Source organism: Solea senegalensis, linkage group LG8, assembly GCF_019176455.1.
Source record: "Solea senegalensis isolate Sse05_10M linkage group LG8, IFAPA_SoseM_1, whole genome shotgun sequence".
NCBI lineage: Eukaryota > Metazoa > Chordata > Actinopteri > Pleuronectiformes > Soleidae > Solea > Solea senegalensis.
The window spans coordinates 6,919,984-6,935,849 of NC_058028.1; the positions used below are offsets into that span (position 1 = coordinate 6,919,984).

General features: G+C 43.4%; 1 protein-coding gene across 5 annotated transcripts in view; it reads right to left on the reverse strand.

The window, feature by feature from the left end:
- Positions 1-15,866, reverse strand: part of aplp2 (amyloid beta (A4) precursor-like protein 2) — a 65,907-nt gene that overhangs the window by 25,088 nt on the left and 24,953 nt on the right. For all 5 annotated transcript variants that reach the window (XM_044031565.1, XM_044031562.1, XM_044031563.1 and 2 more), the window contains exons 2-3: positions 9,140-9,313; positions 6,651-6,780 (exon numbers count right to left, since the gene is read on the reverse strand). In XM_044031565.1, coding sequence (XP_043887500.1) covers positions 6,651-6,780; positions 9,140-9,313 — 304 coding nt within the window. The remainder of the gene's footprint in view (positions 1-6,650; positions 6,781-9,139; positions 9,314-15,866) is intronic.

The window sequence follows — 15,866 nt, forward strand, 5'->3', positions numbered from 1 at the left end:
TGCGTGTTTGGGTCAAAAGAAAGATTAGAAAGGACAGTGACTGCTGATGGGCTGGCAGTGTGACAGGGGCCATCAGGAGAAACAGATGGAAATCCAGAGCGAGGCAAAAACAGACGGTTTACAGCAGAGTCCAGCCTGAGATGAGTGCGGTGGAGAGGTGGGTGGGTTGAAAAAAAACGCACGGAATGAGGGTCTGGAGGTTTCACGGGAAGCACCGGGATGCGTCTCTTAACTGCTCATTCAGTGGTCTGCCGCGACCTCGGCCCGAGGCTGAGCTGCTGGAGGGTTCTGTACAAGCAGGGCAGAGGCAGAGGCAGAGGCAGAGGGGGGGAAAGCAGTGTTTTGGAAAATGAGAGGGTAGCAAAGAAAGAGCAGAGCGGCGCTGGAAATAGCAGAGGACTCGGCAGCTGCTTCTCATCTCCGCCCTGGAGACACGGTGACACCCCCACTCACACTCACGCCTAGCCCTTAACCCTCTGCGCCCTCGCTCTGCTGCCGCGTTCAGACGTGCACTGAAAGGACGATGAAAAATGTCTCACACAGTACAATGAATTACCAACGCCAAATCTGAAGGATGTAAAAAGTCATAAAAAAATGTTTATTTAGCAGCCGAATATTGATGTAAACGCTACGGAATTGAACACACACGTAGGGAAGTGAGGTTTTTTTCCACCATTTTTGGTCACAGTTTAACAAGATACTGTGCACAAACAGAGCGGCTTTAGCTACAGTTCTGCTCTCTGTCTTCCCCTTTCTCTATCAGCAGCACCTGCAGCCTCACAGCAGGAGTCTGATCTCCTTTCTGTTCTCCTTCTTCTTCTCCCCCACTTCCATTTCCTCATCTTTAGGAATTTTAAATGAAGCTTTTCTGTGTGTTTTTGCATTCAGGCAAGACATATTTCTTTAGGAACAAAGACGTCTCAGCGAACAAGGAAAACCAAAGGCAGCACTTGTTGTAGGAGCAGCGGGTGCAGCAGAGAGAGCTGATAAAACCGCGCTGAGGGTTTTCACATCGTTACAGCATGTGAGGAGGAGTTACACCAACTATGGCACCAGCGCATCGTTCAGCAATATTTTTAGACATGCCAAAAAAGTCCTGAAGATAAACTGAAGAAGCCTCGTCCGCATTTGCTCATTAACACAATCTTCGAGTCCAGAGATGTTCCTGAAATTCTCCAGAGAGAGAACACATGGAACTTCCCCTCTTAGCTGTAGTGAAATCTCGTCCAACGCAAGTGGAAAAACGTTCTTATTTTTTTTAATTCAACCTTTATTTATCCAGGAAATAATAATAATGATGATAATCTCTTTTCCAAGGATGTTCTGGCCTAAATGAGCAACATAAAAATAAAACAAGCGATTAAAATGTGGAACGAGGTTGGAGGTACAGTAAAGTACAATTTCTTATAAGCATTAAAACTATTTCAGCTATTTCAGACAATAAAACACTAAAATACTAATAGAATACTAAAAATACTAAAAGAGAGACAAAGACCCCAACCTCTAATGGACCGGGTCTTTTTCCCTGACCATCGTGTCTTTTGCTAAATTTGACATTTTTGTCTGAAAATGTATTGTTTTGAGGAATTCACTGATAATACTTCTGCTTTGTACTTTATACATAAGTCAATTGTCATACACATTGACTTACTGTACTTTTGGTGCTGATTAATTACCCTCAGGGTGCAAAGGCTAATATTTTGGTGCTTCCTTTGCGTTAGAATCTGAATTTTCCATTCGCTTTTTCAAAGATGGAGTTGCAGTAAAACAACATCTATGACTGGATTTTTATTTTCGGCTGAACTCTATAAACGGCTATCTGCATGTGACTGCAAATGAATGAAAAAGCAGATGGCTGACGTATTTCTGTCAATGTTTTCCACCTCGTTTGCTCTCCGCATGGAACGGTTCACCTTTGAGCGACCAACGACGGCACAGAAGTGATCGGATAACCAAGCCCTGAAATCTTTGTCCCTCTTGTTTACAGAGAATACTTGTATTTAAGCGACAGTGTCATTCTACTCGTGTTTGCTTCTCTTCCTTTACTGTTCCTTTACTGTTTAACATCAAAGAACGGAGAGTGCGGTTGAGAGAGAACTTACACGAGCTCCACATCCTGGACACGGGATACCAACTGATTCATTACCTCTCTCTCTCTCTCTGACTCAGTCTCACACACTCGCTTCGACTGTGTGGTGGAGTGGGTTTCATGCATGTGCACAGTCGCACTGCAATCGGTGATGGATGGTGGTGTTTGGAGAGCAGCTGTGCCTCACAAGCTTCTGTGTGTGTGTGTGTGTGTGTGTGTGAAAGAGAGGGCATATCCTCACCTTTCTCATGTGGCCTCCTCTCCACCTACTCTATTCATCCACCCTTTTTTTAACCTTCTGTCTGTCACTAACTCTCGACAGTCCCCAGAGTGGCTGCAGTACAAGCGTCCAGGGAGTGCGGACGGAGGTACAGGAATACACCCGGCGTGCCGACGATACCCTTCACTACGCAGAGGGAAGGTGGCGAACACACAATCATGATGCAGCGACCCAAGTTGTGCTTGTTGACAATCCGGCTATCGAGTTTCAAGGGCTCTCCACACACAGGAAGCGTGCTGCAATGACGTTCGGTGTAATCTCAGAAAGTGCTGTTGGATTTAATCTGTAATATAGCTGACCACTCAATAATGACACACTACAGTATGTGGAGAGTTTGAGGTAAAAAAAATAAACTGGCAACAAACATTAAATCTTTTTTTTTTTTTTAAAAAAACATTAATAATGCATGTGAGCTTTTTAAAAAGTCACTTTAATCAGAATCAGAAATACTTTATGAATCCCGCCGTGGGGGAAATTGAATATCAAGGGTATCAAGTTTCCCCTCGTGCACTTTGATTTCGGCAGATTTGCACCACAGATTGTGCCTTTAAAAGTGGAGGAAATGTGAGCCAACTTGCACCGTGAAAGGATTAACATGGAGGAGACGTGACTCAAAGCAGGAGGGCACTGACGGTCGGTGTTAAAAAATGGAAAGAACGCCTCTGAGATATAAAGCCTTGACCAACATTGCGTTACTTGCCCAAGCTTAACCTCTTCACGTCTTCACGTTACAGAATCACACCGTGCTCCACACGTCAGGCTCATTTCCCCCCCCCCGACATATTTGGAGGGGGTGTGCAAACAGCCAGAGGTGTGGTCCGCTGAAACAAGTCTGAGTTTGTCTCCGTTATCGACTCGTTCACGATCTGATGATATCACGCGCCCTGCCCTTACAGTTACATCTACAGGCTTAGTCAGCAGGAAAAACATCAGCATGTGTCAGGTTCTTTAAATGTCACTTATTAAAACTCCGCCTCTGGCCTAGTCATGACTTTTCCTTCTTTTTATTCCACCGTGTGTTTTATTTGCATTTATTTTTAGTTTATTTTACAGTTAAAACAGGGTTTGAACCACCCTGGTTGTATTTCACTGTTTTATTTGCATCGTTTGCTTTTTAAATTTTATTTTCCTTTTATTACTTTGAGTTATAATCCTTGTATGAAAGGTGTTAAACAAATAAAGTGTATTATTATTATTATTATTGGTATATATTGTGATTGTTGTTATATTAATAACTTAAAAGTTCATATTAAGAACAGTATTGCTTTTAGCTACCAAAATATGAATGTTTTAGAATTTTAATTCTATCTTAAAGAGGCTGCATGTAAGAAATGTTTATTATTATGCCATAAAATGACCACCACATCTCATTAAATGTGTTCAATTTACATAGATGCCTCTCACAGGCAGTAAATTCATATAAAAAAATCACATCAACAGCTGACGCGCACAAGCTTTTCACACGTTTGCACTTGTATAACTGGTGTGACAATAACGATCTTAAATTGCGAATGTTTTTTTTCCCCTGATTTCAGCTCTTTAAATGTGAATATGATCTTGGTTTTTTTGCCGGGTTGATCAGAGCTGCAGCGACGAGGGACCAACCTGACCCAGGAAACCGGAGAGCCCAGAGGAACCACTACTAACCGCTAGGCCACCGTGTCTGTATGACGGTAAACTAAATATCTTTCCTGGTTTACTGGACAAAAAAATGAGACATTTGAGGATGTCATCATTTCCAGGTTTGGGAAATATTATAATTATAGGTCTGTTTAGTAGTATTTTTGACAGTGCACTGCAGGGATTATTACATCATGGAGTCAAATTCAGGTTCAGAGCTGTTGTTTGTGGACCTCCGTGTCTGAGTCAATGCATTAAAGATTAGACACAGTCTTTCAAACCTTATCTTTCTCCTTTTTTTCTTTCTATTTCTCCATAGAACTTATTCATATAAAGCCATTAACTTGACATGGCTGTCAGTCTGGTCCTTTTTAATCACACCCTTCAAACACTAGCCCACCTCCTTTTGCTCTAGTTCCTTGTCTTTTTTTTTTTTTTTGAATTCTGATATAATTTATGCACAGTGATGAATATTATGTACAGGCTTGACAAATTACAGGCTGGCGAGGTGAGTCACAGCGAGGTGACAGAATCATGCAGCGTATTTGATCAGAGGGCCCCGCAATTAAGCCCCTAACATGCTCCATTACATAATTAAGTAGAAACCTTTGTAATGGCTTCCTCCTCGCCAACACCTTCTGTTTTTCTCTCTCCTCCATCTGTCTCTGTTAGTTCAGTTCAAGCAAGGCCCAGCAGAGCAGCATTTTTCTTTAATTTGATGGAGTTTGAACTCACACTGCCTTTAACAATGATGACAAAAAAAAAAGGTGCAAAACCAAGCAATGAAGCCATTTTAAATTACACCAGAAGCAGTAATGGGCTCGTTTTAATTAAATGACAGTCACGGCGCCGTTGCTGAATCATGATGAGAGGTCTTTTGTTGTTGATTGATGCAACACGGTCACTGAGAAGACGGGAGCACAGAGGCTATCAGGTGGTTATGCAGAGACAGAAACGGCTGCAGGATGGAAGATGAGAGCACACTGGGGGTAAATCTGCGAGTCTCCCTCATTTGTATTCCTCTCCCGGCCACTGAGTGGCTACTCCAGTTGTGGTGTTTGCCGTCCCATGAATTTCCCCAAAGCCTCTCCTCTCCACATTTGCCAAAAATGCTCTTGAATTGTCGCCCATTTCACAGTCCAGTGCAGCGGCTAATGGCTTTTTCATCTCGTAGAGCGTCACAACTCAATCAGCGAGATGCTTTTGGACAGAGGGGAAGGTCTGCAGTACAGAGGAAGATGTTTTTGCTCCTTTGAACTATTCCGCTGTTATTACAATCTCAGGTTTTGGCGAGTCGGGGAGTACGTAGGCATGCAAGGTTCTGCGGATCTATCTGACATTTAATAAAACAGAATACAGCCATGTTGCCACTTGTGATTACAGTAATGCAGCAGGAGTCAGAGCAGGTAGAGAGGCGTGCATGACAGCGCAGGAGAAAAGAGGAATGGGGAGTAATAAAGCAGGCCTCCTCTCAGACCTCCTTCTCCCTGACCCTGTGTGTCTGTGTGGGTTTATGGCCACTGTCTGCAGGGGAAAATAAGATTGTACTTTATTGCTCAACAAGCCTACCCAGCAATAATAGCTCCCCCCCCCCGCCCTTGGTTATACACTCTGAGAGACATTAGCTTCCACCATCCAGCCTGGATCTGCTAAAATCTGCAGCTCAAGGCCTGGGCTAGTCGAACGAATCAGACTCCAACATTGCTCCATTTCACATCTGCTTATGTTCAACATGTATCATTATCTCTTCATTCTCCATATTGAGCGTACGGCTTTAATACGTGCCATGTGACACGACCTGGTGCAAAACATTTTCTCAATTATAAATTACAAGAAGCCAAAACCGATCACTGCTTACGTTCAAGAGACGTTACATGAAAGAGCGCGTGACTCTCTCGGAAAATAAAACGCTGCAGGTGTAATGTTGAGAACACAAATCACTTCGGAGCTTCCCGTCACCAGCCTTCCTGTTATTATGTTTACTCAGGCACACCCATCACACTCGTGTGCATGATATCAAAATAAAATCTCATTTTGTAACGGCACCAAGATACACACTTTTAACCTTTTGATGCCGAGCAGATGACACGTTTGCGCATGACCGTATGCGACGGTTTGTGCTATCGGAAAAATGATAACGTCAAAGCCACTGGTTATTGTGATACCTTCGCGCCCGCTATTGCAGGAAGAAACATGTTTTTGGACACTGAGACAAAAAACCCAAACAAATGTTATTTTAAATAGGTTTTACACTGTTCAAATTTGAATCTGGTGTTCGTGTAAAACTACAGTAATAACTTTTTGTTTAAAGTCATTTCAAATTGTTAATAGACTATTTTAACATAGTTAAAATATTTGTAAATAACTGCCAAATATTGAAAGTTATGCTGGAAAAATGGACAAAAGCACCATGTCCCTTTTATGGTTAAAATAAGCAGAGGTGGTAAAGGGTTATTTTAAATTTTGAATTCAAAACATTGAAAGATGCATCAAAACCTACATCACACAAATAACCTTGATGAATGAAAAACTTTGGCTGAAATATCTTTACTGGACTCAAAAATTCCCTTAGATGTTTTTGTCTGCACTCGTTGTACCTCTTACTTTGAAACAGACGAGCGATTAATTTGTACACCCAGAGTAATTAGTGCAGAATCTTACCTAAGCATTTGTAAGGCACCACAATGTGGGCGTGGCCTTTGCACACCTTCTTCTCCTTCTTGCACCAGTTCTCAATACGGATTGGCTGATTGGCCTCCACCACGTTTGTAATCTGGAGCTCGGGATACATCTGTGGGCAGAAGAAGAAGAAGGAAGTGTATATTAGATGATGATAAAATCATTTTCTTCTGTCACCGTAGTGCGTGTGCGCGACTGTGCGTGTGTGTGCAGGAGGCAGGAGGTGCGATGAGTGGGATCCTTTAATCCGTGCTTTATTCTCCCGAGATGCCATCTGCTCGACCGTGAAAGAGCACGCAATTTACTCTTTCCCCAAAATGCCATTAAAATGTCATCAATAAATGTAAGTGAAGCTTGAAGAGAGCGCCGTTTGAAAATGCACAGCCGCAACTTCTTCCTCTTGGACAGCTGTATAATAAAATGCGACAGTAAAAACCAGCGGCCTGACGTGTTTGGCGACACAAAAGGAGGAACAAGCGAACACGAGCGGGAATATCCATGTTGAGGATAAAATAAATATGTCCTTAATTATACAGACGGACACAAAGAAACTAAAGGCTCTGCTGATTGAAGTGCCACCGACCCTGAGAATAATGACTGTATTTCAGCAGCAGCAGCTCAATAGCCTCTCTACTGATGAATTACAGTGGAATTACAAACTGACTTTTTCCATCTTTTTTATCACATTCAACCTCAGGATATCACAGCTCTGTTCCATAGCACACGTTTACATTTGTTTCTATTGCTTTTATATCAGTCCAATCAGTAGGACGAGAAAATACGCAACAACAATAATTACCGTGATACATATTTTTCTTCACTAGCTATTGGCCTTTTTCCATTATATAGTTCTAGCACAGCACAGCTCGACTCTACCTTTTTTTTTTTTTTTTGGTTTTCCATTAGCGATAGTACCTGGTACCTGGTACTTTTTTTAGTACCTGCTCTGACGAGGTTCCAAGCGACGTCAACAGACTGACAGTGTTGTCACTGGAAGAGTCATGAGAGCGACGACGGACGCAAGAATCAAACCAAACAGTTAAATCCTGAAAACATGCGTTAATCTCCAACATTTAGCAAAGGAAACGTCTAAAATCTCAATATATAACAGAAGAGTTGTGTATTTAGCGACGGTACTGCCCGAAAGCTGGTGATCGCGAGCCGAATCGCGGCCGTATTTCAGTTCAGTGACTGTGTCAGACCGAGTTTGCTGAACTACTCTTTTTAATGAACTGATTCTAATGATTCAGCACACCGAACACAACTGCTTTGCCCGTCACAGTTTGTGTCGCATATAAAACAACATCACGGCAGTTTCGAGGAGGTATGGACTAGTGGAAAACAACGTGCCCGATGCCAAAGCGAGTAGTCGAGCCGTGCCGAGCTGAGGTACACAGGGCATGTGCGTGCAGGTGTGAACTGAAGGCTGCTTTTTGTCCTCTGCAGTTGTTTGCTCAGGTTTTAAAGGTGAAATACTGCAAATGGAAAACAACAATGGCGAAAAAGTGTGCGCAAGGATTTCTGTTATCAGACTGACAAAGGGGTGAAACTGAAACTGTTAATGGGAGTTTTCCCTCACAGCCGATGGTCAAGTCATGGCTGATAAAAAACAATCAGGGAGTGAGTCAAATTAACGGCGTCATTACTTCCAAACGTCTCTGTTTCTGCCAGTCCTGACTAAAATGCATCCCTGGAGTTTTCTACCAGTGTTTTTAAACACAAACAGTGTTTTTCCTACTCTAAAATACCAGAATCTGAGTTTGAATGTGTTTTTTTTAAACAAAAACATAGTAATATGGACATATGAAATGAAAAAAGCTTGGTTTTTGAACTTTCACTCAGGATCAAAGATCAATATTTAAGTATCTGACATGAATTGCTACAGTTATTAGCAATTCATGTTATAACAGTGTTATAACACTCCTAAAGTGCACTCATATCTGGTTTGGTTCACTCATTTTGTGCAGACAAGACATGCAAACGTTTTATTCCTCTTCATTCCTCTTTTATTCCTCCTATTTGAAAAAATAAAATTAAATAAATCACTTCATACCATTTACATCATTTCCTGTGCTGTAGTTCATCTTCGAACAGACTTGTAGTTGAAAAGGAAAGTAGAAAACTCCTGCCTGGAACAATGAGACTAAAAAGTGACACAGTCTGAACATCTAAGACTTGTGTGGATGCCATAATGTTATGATAATTTATTAATAATACACTAGATATTCAGTGTACATCTGAAACACAATCTGGTTTTGAATTTTGAGTCTCACACCAGGAGACGGGGGAAAAAATGAAAGATGGATGAGCGATACTTTCAAAATACATTGTCACAGAAATCCCAGCCACTTCCATTTTTCCCCCGGTTTCATTGGTTATTGATAAGAAACCACTTTTCCTGCTCCCTGACTTTAATGCATGAATTTGAAACACGGAGACGAGATGTGCGACTGTGCCGTATAGTGACTCACCTCCTGGCAGTACTGCCACACACCCTCTTTGGTTCCTACGCAGCTCTTTGTTCCGGATGGGTCTGGTTCCCAGCGGCCGGTCTGGATGTTCACGTGCATGTTGAGCTTTCCGCAGAACATCGCCACCTGTGGCTCAGCCACGGCAAACCCCGTGCCCGCATTGGCTGCTAATGCCTGCAGACAGGAAAAGAGAGAGAGAGAGAGAGAAATTGAGGTTAATGCAAATCAATCAGTGCAAATCCCATAAAAGCTGGCTGACAGACTTGAGACACTGTCTGCACCACTCACTGCTCTCGTGAGCAATGTTATGAGCCCGGGCACAGAGCCACGCTTCTCTGAAGAGTCAGTGAAGCAGGTTCTGCTCGTGTGCTGCAAGGGCAGACTGTACGAGACGTGATGGAGCAACATCATCAGCACTGCCTGTCAACACTTGGCTGCTGCCGCAACTCACTGCTGCAGTGCTGAGCGAGCAGAGGGGTTCAGACAGAAGACGAATTACATTCACCTCGGGAATGTTTGGCTAGGTTGATGGTCAAACAAGTAGGGGTTTGATTGGATTTGTGCACACGTTTTTTTTTTGTTTTTTTTTCTTGCTCTGATGCAAGAAAAATGTAGTGTGAGTGACCGAGACGCTGCACACAGAGAAAGAGAGAGAGAGAGAGCAGGAGAGAAGAAAGAGAAAACTGCAGTCTGTCATGCCTCACAAACCAGGACATGCCTAGCTTTGCTTATTCTGAACTCCTGGGACGAAAAATCTTTCCAGAAAGACTGGATCATTTACTCTTTGATGTAAACAGGAACGGCCGTGCGTCAAACACCACCTGAGCTGCTCGGACTCAAACGTCTGCACATTTGATTTAATGGAAATGTGCGTTCTCAAGACAGCGTCTGCTCTCTCCCCCGTCTTTGTTTACCTCGTGGCCCTTTGAACAGTAAAAGGAAATCTGCTATCTTTCTCCCACCGTTGTCCTTCCTGTCGCCGTTTACTGAACACACAGGAAGTAGCAACACCCACTCTGCCCCATCCTTCACTCAAAATACCTCAACCTCACCGAGTGCAGAGAATGGGCACCAACTGTCCCGAACTCCTGTGTAATCAGCTTCCCCATGATTGCCTTTAAACCGGCTGCATGCAGCGGTAGCATCACTTAACTCATCAACGCCTCGCCGAGAAGGTAAATCTCAACCGGCTAACATTTGCCCAATGCTACGGGTAGTCACAGCACGACAGAGTCTAATGAAGGTGATGGAGCACTGCGTGCCACACCAGGGCGCCTCCGGAGAGGAAGTGGAGTGGAAACTAACCCCTCTTGATTGTCATAATGTCATCAGGCTGAGTAAACAGGCACGGGCCCTAGAGAGAGAGCAGGGGATTGAGTTGGGGCCGTTGGGCTCACAGAATGGCGGAAGTGTCCTCTGCAGCATCAGCCCAAGGGGAAACTTGACTACAGTCGGAGACTCGACGAGTAACGGTGTATGGGAGATAAAGCGCTCGGTTCAATTCTGCAACAGGACTAACAACAACAAGAGTACAGCGAGGACAAAACAAGTGCTGCGTAATCACCAGTTGGCTGCCGTGGTGTGCGATGAGCTGCAGAGTCTGCAGAGTCTGCATACACACACATATGGATGCATACAATCAGTCGCACAAAAAAACACACACAAAAAAAAGAGACACAGACAGACATCGACGCGGGCACATGTTCACCCATGTAAGATGAGCAAAACACACTCTGGCCTGTCGTGATCTTGTCCTGAAGGCACAAAAGCCTCATTTCCCCTCCTTCCTCCATGTCTGTGTTTTTGTAACGCTCCACTCCTCCCTCTCTGCACCACCACGGGCTCCTTTGCTCTCCTCCCTCTCATTCCTTTGTCAGATTTGGCTTCGCGCGTGTGAGAGAGGCAGCGGAGAGTCGGGGCACATTGTGCTGCATTCCATTTGCATGTGAAGTCGGAGCTGGGAGTGACGTCACCGAGTTCCAAGTTGGAAAACGCAATTTCGGGGGTAGCCGCTGTGAGCAATACCAGTCGGTGATAAAGCCCTACATGGTGTCTTGCGATCACAGACAGAGCAGCAACTGTTAAAAATCAAGCGGTGGTATGTTATGTGTATGACTGATTTACCGTGAAATTAATACAACAGAAGTGCTCGGGTGGAAGCCTGGATTCCTGAGTTTAAGATAAATAAGATTACTCAGAAATTCCGTGTTTTCCGACAACAAACGGAACGCAGCATTAAGGCGGAAGACCACAGGAGCCAGTCAGTACTTTTACCTGATTTTGTGTTCGAATAAAATTGGACTTCGAGTTTCTCAAATATCTGGACTAACATGAAAATGGGAGTCAAACCTTCAACAGGTACCAATGTGGAGAAGAAACGTATTCTCTGTAAGCTTTAAGAATTAAACATGATGAAGTTAATGGATGTAGAATAGCGCTCAGCATGCTAACAACTCTCTGGCAGTTAGATTTGCTGTCGTCTGTGACAGGACAGGTCATAGCGGAAAAAACGCCTAATATTAACAAGCTCACCGGGGTTACACATTGCCACCTATAGCATAGCAGAGGTGGACACACTTCATTCACTGAATCAATTCCCTGCTCGAGCGTGTAAAGGTTAAGTCACATACTGTGACAGCTTGACCACAGCTTGACACTGTGGCGGTGAAAAAAGTGTTGGAACTGTCTCAGCGTCTCCTTTGACTCGGCTCAAACGGTTGCGTCCAACTGCGTCTTTTTACTTCTTCCGCGTTGCGACACCATTAATGGACGCAGAGAGGAGGTGGTTAATACAGCTGCTTCAGGCCTGCAGTCACATGTCTTTTTGAAGCCGCGTTAAACCCCTGATCTTTGGCAGAGGAATGCCAAAAAAGTGGGATGAGATCAGTTATTTTTGCCGTCCTTCGCAGTTTTTGACAATCAAAATGCAATTTGAGCACCATACTGAGCGGTACAGGACTGTACCACTTAGTAAGGACAGGGCTTATGTCTCATCTTTAGTCCCTGTGTCATCACTTCTGTTACCTGACCTGAGACAACTGTCCTTGAGAAGAAAAAAAAAATAGAAGGAATCAGCTCTGCTGACTCTGGCAACCTTTACTGCAGACACAGGCAACGGTAACATGCAGATCCAAACTCATTCAGGAGAAAACATGTTAATAGAATCCATCTTATTTTGTTTTATTGTTATTATTATTATTATTACTATTTCTGTCTGGCTGTGACTCAGCCATGACTAAGACATGAACTGTCACAATTTATTATATTCATCCATTCATATTATATTCCATCAGTGATTGTGAAACTGAACGAGACGACAGCAAACCCTTAGTAAGAGTAAGTCATATTTTAAGAATCTTTAACGGCCTATAGAGCAGACGGCATGAACTGCTTTAGGATGTGTCTATGCTCTATAGCTATAGTCCAACTTCAGTTTCACAAAGATTTGTCTCTCTAAATAAACCACGGACCCGCACTGGCAACAAGCGGGCAGTAAACTAATCAACGTGACTGTGCAGTAGACACAGGTTTTTATCAGCTCTGGCTCTGATCGATGGCGATGTGACACTAGGGGTGAACGGGCTTAATTTCTCTCTCTGCTTTAGTTTGGCATTCACAAAGCCGACGCTGCATCTTTCCCAGAGCAAAGTCATGACACGCACCGTCGACCCGCCGTTCACATTTTTGTTGTGGGGATTTTTGCTGATTAAAAAGTGCCATCCCTGAACCAACAATGTGGCTGATCATACCATCATACCATAATGTGGAAGTGGGGAAAGGGGAGTGGGCTTAGTCTGAAACTGTAATCTGAGACGAGACTGGTTTGCGGTTTCATTCTTGGCTTCCTTCTAACTGTGATTCCATGCAGCTCGATTCTTCCTCAAAAGGTCACATGAAACAACCAGACAATTATTTGGGGTTTGGGGCAGAACGTTGTGCCAAGTGACTGTTTTTCTTTTATAAGTTTACGAGTGGGTTAAACGTAAACAAGCGGCAGATGAAATCAGTAATCCTGGTGTAAATAAATAAATAAATAAAAACATATACCAGCTCAGACTCTCAAACGGCTAGTGCTGGAGGATTTATAGGACGTGAAGGTTTGCCTGGATTTCCCCCAAGGTCTCAAATCACATTTTATTGAGAGAGAAAGAGAGAGGGAGAGAGAGAGAGATGAGTTATTAATAATATTTTGTGAGAATAGAAAGGGCTATAGATGAAAATTTAAAAAAGGAAGATTTATCTTTTATAATTTATTCAGCATTCATGAATATCTTCCCGTTAGATGGGCAATAAATAAAGGTTAATGTATTAAACCCTATTGTGTTGTACTATATTCAAAAGTAAGCATTTTTTTTATTAGCTTTATTTTCATTAGCTGATAGACTTAACTTTAGTTTCTCTTGATGAGCTATGGAAAACTGGTGTCAATTTGAGCAGCGATACACATATGGGATATGTGGGATATGTCCCCAAAACCTGGTGCCGCTTCTTTTTGGGGGACGCAGTCTTCACCACATGGACTGCAGAGGTGAAACTAGGTCCAACTGAGGTCTGGACGGACGACAGCTTGGGCAGTCTTTACTGTCAACCAGCAACACAACTGTCGCTGGACAGAGTCCAGGGACACCAACAGTCTTCAGGACGAATGTTTCATGTTGTATTTTAGGCCCCTTGTGTTTTTCTGCTTCTTAAATGTGAAAGATATTTTCTAGCGGTTGTTGCTCCATATAACAAAGAAATCATTAAAACTGAATCATTTCTGTTTGTGGACAGAACAAGACATTCCAGAACATTATCATTTCCAGGTTAGGTTAACATTTTTCAACATTTCACAGACCAAACAAATGCTGAAAATAATGATTATTTGCAGCTCTAACCACGATCTTTCACATTATTCGTCATCATTAGCTGCTTTTAACTCCTTTCACAACCAGAACTCAAATGCAGCCTCCAGCGGAGGTGGGCCCCACGAACTGAGACACAGCTTCAGTTACTGGAAAATTAGACTGCCACACCTAACAAATGCAAGTCACCCAGCATCCAGATACTGACTCAGTGTGAGAGGTTATATCATGTGTATGTGTGAACACCTGCTGCTATGTGGAGATTAATCAAGGAAGAGAGGAAGGAGACAAAGGAGTGAGCGAGAGAGGGAGGGAGGGAGTGGAAGTTGGGAAAAAGGGTGAGACGAGAGGGCTCAGGCAGTGACGGTAAACAGATAACTGCAGTGCTGATTGACTTACACCACGGCTTGACATATTGTTCTCAAATTAACGCAGCTCCGTAACGCAATAAAGAGCAGCGTGAGGCGGCCCGTGAATGCAGGAGGGACAGATCTGCCGCCGCAAAAAGCTTGTCGAGCGCTGTGGGCTGAGAATCGTTTTGCTGTTTTTTTCCAAGTTCTGCAGACTCGCAACCAGTCTGTCGCCGCGTCTCCAGCGCGCCTCGAGCAGAACACAAACATGTTTTATGAGCCTGCTCTGTGTGCAGAGCCAAGTTTCACATGAAACAAGCCAAGGCAGGACAGTGCTTGTTGTAAAATCCAGAGCATACACAAACACTCCTATTTTTAAACCGCTTAACAAATAAACGGGTAATTCAAACACACTAGACATAAATCTGCCTTCATTTCTTTTGGAAAGTGTTACCCGGCAACACTTAAAGCAGAAGAGCAATGTAATTTAAAGTTAGAGCAAACGTCTAGATTAAATGATACCATCAATTATTTTCTGGTGCATACCACACATTTTTACTTTTACTTGTTTTTCCACAGTGTTGCACACAATCCTGAACATATCTATAAAAAGGTACAGCGTTCATTTGTTTTTAATTCCTCGCCGTCTGTGACTGACAGTGACAAATGCAGAAAAAGAGGAAACTACAAATCAAAGCAACGCTGACAAACCAAATTCAGGCTTTGCATTAAGTGTGACAGATGGTTCAGCTTGGGCAATATTGGAGTCGGTGAACGCTGTTTTATTTGTTCTGTTCCGGGAGGAAAATAAGCCAGAAAAATAGTTTCCTCTCACAAAAAAAAGGAAAGGAAGGAAAATAAGTCGTATCATGTCAGAAATGCTGAGTGTTGTGCAGACTCCAGCAGGAAAAATAGAGTGCAAATAAAACTAGAACAAAAAAAAGACATTAGACCTGTTCAGGTCAGTTATAACATGACCTTCCACGCAGCAGCAGGGCAGGATCCAAAGAAGCTAATCCGACCCGCGTGTGTGTGTGTGTGTGTGTGTGTGTGTGTGTGTGTGGTCTCAGAACAACCAGGGAAGTGTGAACAGCCAAATGAGTGCATGTGTGCGCTCAGGACACACACCGAGAGGCTGGTGGGAATAAATGATGGCTGTAATATTCACAACACCAGGGTTTACACGGTGGTAATGATCCCCTCACACAAACAAACAGGAACCGTACAGAGCGACAGTTGAAGGGGAACAGGTGAGCGGGTTCCTGTGCTGCATACATGCGCTTCAATCAGCTGCAGTGTCAACAGGTCTATAAACCACGCAGACGGTCTAATTTTGGCGACGGCACGGCAAAGCCAGCCTCGCAGTCTCGCTCTTTTAAAAGCCTCTCTAGAATGAGGCACTGGTCGAGACACTGGTGGGTTCCCAGAATGCTTAAGTGTCCATGTGACCCGGTGTAGAAATGCCAGGCATTGTTAAATCCCACTAATCCTTCTCTGTGGTGACTTAATACTTAAAGAAGATAGACAGTGACG